The sequence below is a fragment of the Natator depressus genome, chromosome 7, assembly GCF_965152275.1.
Source record: "Natator depressus isolate rNatDep1 chromosome 7, rNatDep2.hap1, whole genome shotgun sequence".
NCBI classification, from domain to species: domain Eukaryota; kingdom Metazoa; phylum Chordata; order Testudines; family Cheloniidae; genus Natator; species Natator depressus.
The window spans coordinates 34586033-34595825 of record NC_134240.1 but is presented as its reverse complement, the minus strand read 5'-3'; the positions used below and the strand labels follow the sequence as shown (position 1 = coordinate 34595825).

The following is a 9793-nucleotide window of genomic DNA, read 5'->3' as shown; positions in this document are numbered from 1 at the left end:
TGGGTCTCATTATCTAACCTTTCTGATTCATCTTCTTTTCAGAGGAGAATGAGTCAGGAAGCATGGAGGTGGAAGAGCAGTGATAGTGTATCTTGGTTTGTCAGTTTTATCATTCTCTTTTATTAGGCTCTGTGCATGAGAGGAGAGAGGAGCGAGGAGCTAGAACTGAGGTACCAGTAGGATTTTTTTGTGTCTGTCTCTTTGTTTGGGTACAAGTAGAGAAGCTGACAATATATTTGTCAGCCACAGAAAGGGAAAAGAGGGTCTGTGCCTGGGTTTTAATGAGCAAAGCAATAATTCACCTAGGAAATTATTTGTATGATAAGTGGGAGAGGGCAGAGGCCTGTGGGGTTGCTGTCTTCGCCATGCGGATGGGAGGCATTGCTCTGCATGCAGCTGGAAGGCCGCTCCCAGTTCTGCCTTTCACTGAGCTTCAGCCCCAATGTCAGTGGGAACGGTATCCCCAACTCCACTCCTATCCCCAGGCTCCCAGCCTGATGGATTGCCTTGGGCCAAGTACGATAATGCCAGAGGCAGTGACAGTGGGATCTGGCCCCAGCCGGGGTGAGTGAGTGTGTTGCTCCCTGCAGTGTTGATGGTGGGCACCAAACCTGAGCGGTGCTGCCACCCTGTGTGCCAGGTTGCAATGCCACCCACTTAAATTTGGCCCAGCCACCCCACCATCATTTTGGGTGCCCTCGCAAACAGGAGGCCTGGGGGAAACTGCCCCTGTCCCAGGCAGCTATATGTTCAGTATGAGAAACAATAAGAACGTAAGAATGGCCATACGGGGTCAGACCAATGGTCCATCTAGCTCAGTATTTTGTCCTCCGACAGTGATCACTGCCAGATGCTTCAGCAGGAATGAACAGAACAGGGCAGTATGAGTGATCCATCCCCAGTCATCCAGTCCCAGGTTCTGGCAGTCAGAGGTTTAGGTACACCAGGAGCATGGCGTTCCATTTTGGCTAATAGCCAATACCAAGGGGAATCTTTTAAGGTTGCCTCTCCTCCTCCCCCCCCCCCCCCCCAGATGAAGGAAGCAGTTGAAAAATGATTAATCCATGAAGCTGAGTGTCTGTCAGGGCTGTCTTGGTGAGCAGTTTCAGGTGATTGTCCATCATCCCTTTGATATCGTTTTCACCAATCCCTGCTGCTTAGGGATGAGATAGCTTTCATTCTGGTGTCTGTCCTGCTGCCTGAGCGAGCCTTTTGGTTTAGCCTTAAATTAGGGATGCGTTCATAGTGTTTCTTAGGCTGACTTGACACCTCCCTGGGTGAGGCTGCCATCTTGGAAGTAGAACAAGTTAAGCTCTGATGCCTCTGTTGAGTGCCCAAAACCAAGCTAAAATTCAATCTCTCTCACACGGCAGGCAAAGCTGTGTCCCAAACAGACTGCCTGTTGCCAAGATACCTTTTGTCTTTACACTTGGTTGTAAATTGATACATTTTGCCCTGCATACAGAGGGAGTGGTTTTGCTGCAGTGCCAGAAACTTCGGTTTGGGTTGGATTAAGGCTCGGCTGTATGGCTGACAGATCCTGCAGTTCTGCCTGTGGTCACAAGATGGAGTGTGAATACCCAGTAGAGAGACTTGCCAATAGTGGCATTCAGTGGTGAAATACAGTCTCTCAGAACCAGTATCCCCACTTCTTGAGCCAGGTGCCTTCCCCCTGGCCTACAATAACTCCTTACTGGCTTGGAAACAAGAACTGACTCAAAAATAGAAAGAAAAATAGTTGTTACATTTTATATTATCTTGCATGAGTCACAGTGAGCAAGAGTTCAGTTAAAAGTGATGTATCTCCCTCGAGGGGTTCCTAACCAAATTTCTGACAGCTAATGTGTCACACAGTCCAATGCCATATATTGGATATTTCTGGAGGGCCCTGTGGGATGTTTAATGTGCCATGCTGATGTCAATGGAACAAAATGCTTCTAAGGAAAAAGGTCTCCTTCTGCTAGATGAATGATGGAGTGGACCTACGGTATTCCTCAAAAATGAAGAGTTCCATAGCTGAAGCGTTTCTTTCCAAAGCAGGAAATATTTATTCAGTGACTGTACTCTACTGAGGCTGTCACTTTGACTGATGGCCATGGCTTCATCACTGACAATTGCTCACTATGTCATAATTAGAAAGTTTCATTTCTATTGTCTTAGGGAACAGAACTGGTCTGCACTTCATTCAGTCATAAACTACCCTGCTACTGAAGTGTTTGTTTTTTCCTCAGAGAGTGAATAATTTTTTATCAATTTCTGGTTGGCTGAAGTTCTTGTTTGTTTGTTTTTAAATAAGGGACAGCTGTTCATCAATCCTGTTGGTCAGCCTGAATTTAATTTTGAGTTGAGAAGTTTACTGTATAGCACCAATATTTTTAAAATGGTATTGATGGAGGGACTAAGAAATTATAGTTTAAGTATAAAATATTAGGGAAGACTCCCTAGCATGGATTCTCAGCTTGGGAGTCACAATCCACAGGGAGGTTGCCAACAATTCTAAGGGTTTTTTTGATCACCCTCCCTTTCTTTATGGCGTGGGTGCCTAAAACTTTTTTCCTTTTCGTACATAGGGAGGTATGAAAAAGGTAGACGATACTAAAATTAGGCTGGGTACTGAGAAAATCAGCGAATTCATAGGGATGATGAAGAAAACACAGAGTCTGATCCTCATCTGGTATAAATTGGCACACTGCCATTAACTGCTGTGGAGCTACATCAATTTATACCATCTGAGGATCTGGCTGACGATCTACTTACACAGTAGTATTAAAGAGTATGCAAGATTAGAAATTATTATTAAATCATTATTAAAAATTGACCCAATAACCATTGTCAGGGAGCAGTAGTAAGTGGACACAGATAGTGCTCTCAGTATTCTGAAATTCTCATCACCTATTGAATACAATTTCCAATAGGAATAAAGAATGCTCAGCACCTTAGCAGCTCACATGTGAGAAAAAAAGTGACTGATGAAAGGACCACAGGAATGGGCATTAGTCCTAATCTTGTTCACTCTATACAACAATGACCTGTAGGGAGGAAGGTGTATAACTTGTAGGTGATACAAAACTCAGAGCTTTGGTCAAACTGCCAAAGAGGAGGAAGAATGGTATCTAGGAGACCTTGACAGGGTAGACATAGGAGGCAAAGCATCTCAAACTAATGAATATGGAGAAGATGTAAATTGGTGACTTGGGAAATGGCTCTGCTGTCATTGGTGACACTCAAGATAGTGATTGAGAAAAAAAGGTGGTAGTGTGTGTGAACTTGAAAGAATCTATGGCAGCCGTTAGGAAACCAAGAGCAATAACTTTGAGACAATTGTATGCAAAATAGGTCCATGTTCTTAAATCCCTCTCCTTAGAATTAATTCCACCCTTTTTTGGCACTCCCTCCCTTATGCCCATCCACTCATTTCACAAAGAGCTATAAAAGGGTAACAACTTTTGGACCCATATCTTTCAAGCTGCTCTACATAGGTGACACACGTAGGCCCATATGAAGATCCATGGGTTGCTTGTGGACACAGGGGTCTGACCATACAGAGCAGCATGCAGGATTGGAGCTTTGGGCATTACCAGTTCTGGGCCTGATTTGAAATGGCATGCTACAGGGGAAGCCTTTATATACTACTATCAATCCCCTGACTCCTCCAGTCCTCTGCCCACACCAAATAGTGTTGTTTGAGCTTATTCTTTACTTGTTACAATTCTGTACTGTCTTTCGTGAGTATCAACTGGTATTCATGGGATGGCTCTCTACAACTCTTGAAACCTGTGGTAAAGATAATGAAGTCCCAAAGTGTGGGGAGGAGAGGGATTCTTACAAATTACTCATATGAAGTTCTGAGACTTGTAGCCATATTTCAAAAGCCTTCCTCTGCAGCATGGGGCACAGGTCACTTGCTGGAGGATTCTCTGCTCCTTGAAGTCTTTAAACCACAATTTGAGGACTTCAATAGCTCAGACATAGGTGAGAGGTTTTTCGCAGGAGTGGGTGGGTGAGATTCTGTGGCCTGCGTTGTGCAGGAGGTCGGACTAGACGATCATAATGGTCCCTTCTGACCTTAGTATCTATGAATCTATAAGTGTCTGGGTATAAAATTCATGAGCCAATGGAAACCCAAGCTCATAAGGTCAATAATGTTTTGCTCACAGAAAACCCACGTAGACAGCAAGCAGGCATTACCTTGTCTATCAGGAATGCATATATTCTGATTTATTAATTAATATAAGGAAAAAAGGGGGGAATAGACACTGTACTCAGCAAATAAAATGTAAAAGCACACATGTTCAGAATAATATACCTGTGGCTCTTGTGTGCTCCAGCAGTGGAAAAGGACGATCAGAGAGAAATACACACTGCGGACTGCCATATATACAGTAGGCTAGTCTCTTTCTTTCTTTCCTGAGACATACATTTTAAATAATGTTGACACTTCCTTCATGGACCACATTCATTTGCATTAATAGGTAAATTTATGAGCAATTCATTGTGCTTGGCCAAATATGGCGAGTCAGAATAAGTTTCCTAGGGCTCAAACATAAGCATTAAACGTCTGATTTTTTTCCAGAGGTGCTGAGCACCTGCAGTTCCCATTGTCTGCAGTTCCCATTGTTTGTGGTTGCTCAGCACTTACAAAAATGAGGCCACAGTGAGAAATGTTATACATACTACAGTTTGCTGCACAGAATCTGTTTCTTCTGCTTAATTTTTCTAAATTACTCTTCTTATAACTTATTCCACCTTCTTTTAGGTTGCTCTCCTACCACTGCCTTCCAAACAATGTTATTCTGTGAAATAATAATGAAGCAATAAGGCACACAAGAGGGTATGTGTCAATTCAACCTGTTTACATTTACAACTATTTTATTTTTTGGTTTGTAGGAAACATAGGCAGCATATATGATTGGCAAATTCCAACAAGTAAACTGCAGGAGATTTTTTTTTTAATATTTTACATTTTTGACTCATCTTTCAAGAGTGAAGAATCAACGCTAGTACCTGGTGTACTGCTACAGTCAGGGCAGGATGCTTTTGTGAAAAGATCTTGCTCCTTGCTACCTGATTTCTCAAATAAGCCTAATACTCTTTTGCAGAAGGACTGATCAGGACTTTCACCTGAAAAAGCAAAAGCAGGGCATTCTGGCCTGCATGCTTCATACAGGTCACTAGTACTTGCAAACATTTCATCTGATGTAGTAGAGATATACTCCTTGATGTTGATTCCTCTGATCAATTCTTCAAAATATCGTCTCACTGAAATTTTATACTTTGATGGATCCTGGAACAATGACCTTCCTTCGATAAGTTTTTCCATCTTGCTCCTGAGTTTTTTATCCTCTTGAAGAAACTGTACTGAATTTGAATGTTGTTCCAAAAGAGTTTTCATTTGCTGATAAAGCTGCCTGGGGGCTTCAGTTTCACTCTCTAGTAGGTGCAGTTTTTCTAATTTTGTTGAATAGTCCTTGTGTAATTTTGTCTTCAGTTCTGCAATTCTGCACCTTATCCCTTTCAGTAAACTGATCCCAACTGTGTCAATCATTACCTTGGTGTCTGTAGTGCTGGATAGGAGTTCACTGATCAGCTTTTCTGTTTCCTGTTTAAAAAAAGTTTATGCAAGGTTTCTTAGTAATGTCCACAAGTAGTATTCAAAATAGTTAAAAGTGTGAGAAGTTATTTTAACTTTCAAACATAATTTCAGATCTAGATATACATTTTAGGCCTTAAATTTAAAGTGGTTTCAACTTTGCCTCCCATTTATGCTCAAAAGCAATTATAGTTGTAAATAATTGCAATTACTTTTTATAGCACTTTGCTTTCAGAGTTTTGCTAAGGTCAGGCAGGCCCTTAGGCCTTTTCAAGGGCAAATAGTTTCCTGATTGTATTGTGTACAACTCACAGTCTTTAAGGCCACAAGGGACCATCACGATCACCTCCTCTAACCCTCCTGCACATTGCAGGCCACAATACCTCATCCATCCACTCCTACAGTAGGCCCATAACCTGGCTGAATTACTGAAGTCTCAAATCTTGATTTAAAGACTGCAAGTTTCAGAGCATCTAGTTCAAACCCGCAAGTGATATTTGCCCCATGCTGCAGAGGAAGGCAAAAGAAAAAATCCCAGAGTCTCTGCCAATCAGACCTGGGGGAAAAATTCTTCCTGACCCTATATGGCAATCCATACACCCTGAACATGTGGGCAAGACCTGCCAGTCAGACACCAGGGATAGAATTCTTTATAGTAACTCAGAGGCCTCCTCATCTAGAGTCCCACCTCTGGCCATCGGAGATATTTGCTAAAAGCAATCACCAATGGTTCATATGCCATCGTAGGTGACCTCATAAACTGCCCCCGCCCCCAAACTTATCAAGCTCAGTCTTGAAACAAGCTAGGTTTTTTGCCCCTAGTACTCCTTTTGGAAGCGAGTTCCAGAACTTTACTCCTCTGAGGGTTAGAAATCTTGGTTGAATTTCAAGCCTAAACTTGTTGATACCCAGTTTATATCCATTTGTTCTTATGCCAGCATTGGCCATTAACTTAAATAACTCATCTTCATCCCTGGTGCTTATCTCTGTGATGTATTTATAGAGAGTAATCATATCATATCTCCCCTCAGCCTTCAGTTTATTAGGCTAAACAAGTCAAGCTCCGTACATTTCCTCTCTTAAGGCAGGTTCTCCATTCCTCTGATCATCCTAGTAGCCCTTCTCTGCACATATTACAGTTTGAATCCATCTTTCTTAAACATGGGAGACCAGAATTGCACACAGTATTCCAAATGAGGGCTCACCAGTGCCTTGTACAATGGTAATAATGCTTTCCTAGCTCTACTGGAAATATCTTGCCTAAGGCATCCTAGGATTGCACAAGACTTTTTCACTGCTGCAGTGCACTGGTGGCTCATAGTCATCCTGTGATCAATCAATACACCCAGTCTTTCTTTTCCTCTATCACTTCCAATTGGTAAGTTCCCAGCTTCTAGCAAAAACTCTAGTTGTTAGTCCTTAAGTGGATGACCGTGCACTTTGTACTATTTAATTTCATCCCATTTCTATTACTCCAGCTTTCAAGGTCATCCAAATCTTCTTGTGTGACTCTCTATATCCCAGCCAAGTGGAGGTCAGGCATCCACAGAAGATTGAGAACCTGGGAAGGAATAGGGTTAGCAAGCTCACATGACCCCAAATAGCAAGGGACAAAGTAAAGTCACCAGGGAAGCCTCCCATACCATTAACTCTTGCAAAATTGTCGTCAAACTTTGCCAAGCCACATACAATCTACATGCCTACCCTTCTGATGTTGACAATGAAAAATCTAAAGATATTTTAGGCACTCTTTCAGAGGGTCAGTTGGCCCTTCAGGAAGGTTGGGGATCAGCTGCATCGGTGTCAGATTTAGTGTCAGATGAGTGAAGTCACATGACAAATGGTCAGGTGACTAAGGGCAGTCTTTCTAGGAAAATAAGAGCAGCCTGCAGCTGTAAGAGGGAGCCAACTGTGAGGGACTCCAGGGAAAATAGCCTTTGGAGTTTGTGATTTATAAAAGACCAGGAGGGCTCGAGAGTATAGGAAGTGGCCCTGGGAAGAAGCCAGGTGGGTTGAGGCTACTTGGGGGCAGACAGACTATTTGTTTAGAGCTCCCAGCGACAGGAACCCAAAAGCTTGCCTCCAGTCAAGCAAGCAAGTATAAATATAAAAGGCTGGATTGCTGTCAGTTGAATGTAGTGTTATCTTTGTTAAGCCAAAGGAGGGGCTGGCCAGGCAAACAAGAAGAGTTCCAGACTACTGGATCCTGGAGCCAGTGATTATATGCATCCTGCAAATAACTAGGCTCAGAAAACGAAAGCACACTCTACTGCGTGCACCAGCGAGGACTGTATATTCTCTTGGACCTGCAAATAAATCCTTTGCTTCAAGGTGTAACAAGATTGCCACAGGGATCAGGTAGGATTCCCATTCCCTCCCCCACCCCAATGTACAGCATTATACATTTGCCTTATGGCTTTTTTGCCTTTCTCTGAAACATCAGACACTGGCCATTGCTGAAGTCAGGATATTGGGCTCGATACTAGTGGTGTACAAACTGCAGGGTTAACGATGGGCCGCACAAACTGAACCCTGCAGGGTCCATTCAGAGAATTTCCAACCCTTCCCTCAGAGTGTGCCCTACCAACTCTCCAGAGCCACTCACTCCTTCCAGACCTGGGATCTATCCAACCTTGGATGATTTTGGGTGGGGGCCTGGCTCCAATTTGCTCCTCCCAAGGGCCTTCAGGTGTACTGGGTGGCCTCTCCCAAACCTGCCGCACCAGGTAAAGACCATGGCCTCTGGTACCCCACTGAGGTTATTCTGGAGGACAGGGTTGCATGTACCTGCTTTGCAAATAGCATCAGCCAAGGTGTGTGACTGTTCATGACTCTGAGTTCTATGATAATACTTAAAACTTCATCATCAAAGTGTTTGATAGGCATTGATTAATTAATCTTCCTCACACTCCTGTGAGGTAAGCTTTATTAACTCCATTTTTCCTATGGGGGAACTAAAGGCAAAGCAGTTATGTGATTTGGCAACATGACAAAAGGAGTCAAGAGTCAGGAATACAACTTAGTCTCACGCTCACACCACTAAACCACATCATTTTATATAACTTAATCCTTTCCTAAGGGCTATCTGCCTACACTTGTATCAAACATCAGGTCATGTCATTCTGTTAATAAAACCGAAAGAAAGTGAGTCACTTGTACTATACCTTCCTAGATTGTACTGTGTCTTCAGATTTCTGAAGCAACAAGTCTATATCTTTAATAAAAGTAATTTTTCTTGCTGTGTAAGCTTCAGACATTTTTGCAACACTGTGATGCTCATGGTTTCCAAAGAGCTTGCAGATTGCACAAATTGGTTCATCATCAGTCAGACACATCTGAGAAAAGAACACAGTCATTTTCTAGTACAGCCATGTATGCTTACACGTTGTTAGCTACGTAGCACACTGACCTAGAACATTAGGCTCGGTCTGCTAAGTAAACACTGGTGCAACTGTCGAAAACAAATGTTCAGAATGAAGCTGAGATGGTTGTCTTCAAAAGGGAGAAATGCATGCTACAGCAACCTTCAGTTCCATTGGCATTCTCCTCTGGAACCTTATTAATCCAAACTCCTCCAAGCGACACACATTAGATTTTCTACCCCAAAAGAAATACTCTCTCCCTACTTCTTAAAAAGTTCTTAAGAACAGATCCTGTAAGGAGGTTAACTGTTACTCAAGCTATGTTGCACTTTACATTCAACAGGCATTTCGCAAGTACTACATACATCACAGTAGTGCCCACCCATAATTAGGGATTGTAGTAAGTGTTGCACAAGCACATATGAAATCACAATCACTGCCCTGAAGACCTTATTGTCTTAGAAGACAAGTAATGTATAAAGTTTGGAGGGGGGAGACACAGATTTTATACACTTTAGATTTATAATTGTCAGGAAACAAAATTACGGAAGGAGGTGAAGTTGAACTGTTCTCATTGGTCCATCAAGTCTTTATTAATTGGTTGATTTCTTATACGCATCATGGCAAAAATAGGTCTTTCGGTTGGAAGAGAACAGTGATTTACAGATTTGTTCACGAAGGGTATTCTGTGCCTGGAGGAAGGCACAGAATTGTCTGTGTGAGAAGCGGCTGAACGGGTGGATATGAGTGGTGCAGTGGTGCTTGTCTGCTTTTATCCCTTACCAAGTCACTGCACTTCAGTGGTGCAGTGACTTGGTAAGGGATAAAAGCAGACAAGCAG

At 42.7% G+C, this 9793-nt stretch overlaps 1 protein-coding gene across 1 annotated transcript; it reads right to left on the bottom strand.

Annotated features, from left to right (window-relative positions):
- Positions 1-4777: 4777 nt before the first annotated feature.
- Positions 4778-8908, bottom strand: LOC141991500 (uncharacterized). The gene is made up of 2 exons (XM_074959819.1): positions 8755-8908; positions 4778-5599 (listed from the first exon to the last, which is right to left on the bottom strand). The coding sequence occupies exons 1-2, from the start codon at positions 8845-8847 to the stop codon at positions 4958-4960; spliced, it is 735 nt and encodes a 244-aa protein (XP_074815920.1). The 5' UTR covers positions 8848-8908; the 3' UTR covers positions 4778-4957.
- Positions 8909-9793: the final 885 nt, after the last annotated feature.

Bases quoted from the DNA above. Each gene is read 5' to 3' on its own strand.
- LOC141991500 (XM_074959819.1), bottom strand. From the start codon at position 8,847: ATGTCTGAAGCTTACACAGCAAGAAAAATTACTTTTATTAAAGATATA. The intron at 5,600-8,754 runs GTATAGTACAAG...TTTTTTAAACAG, and splicing joins ACACAGTACAATCTAGGAAG to GAAACAGAAAAGCTGATCAG.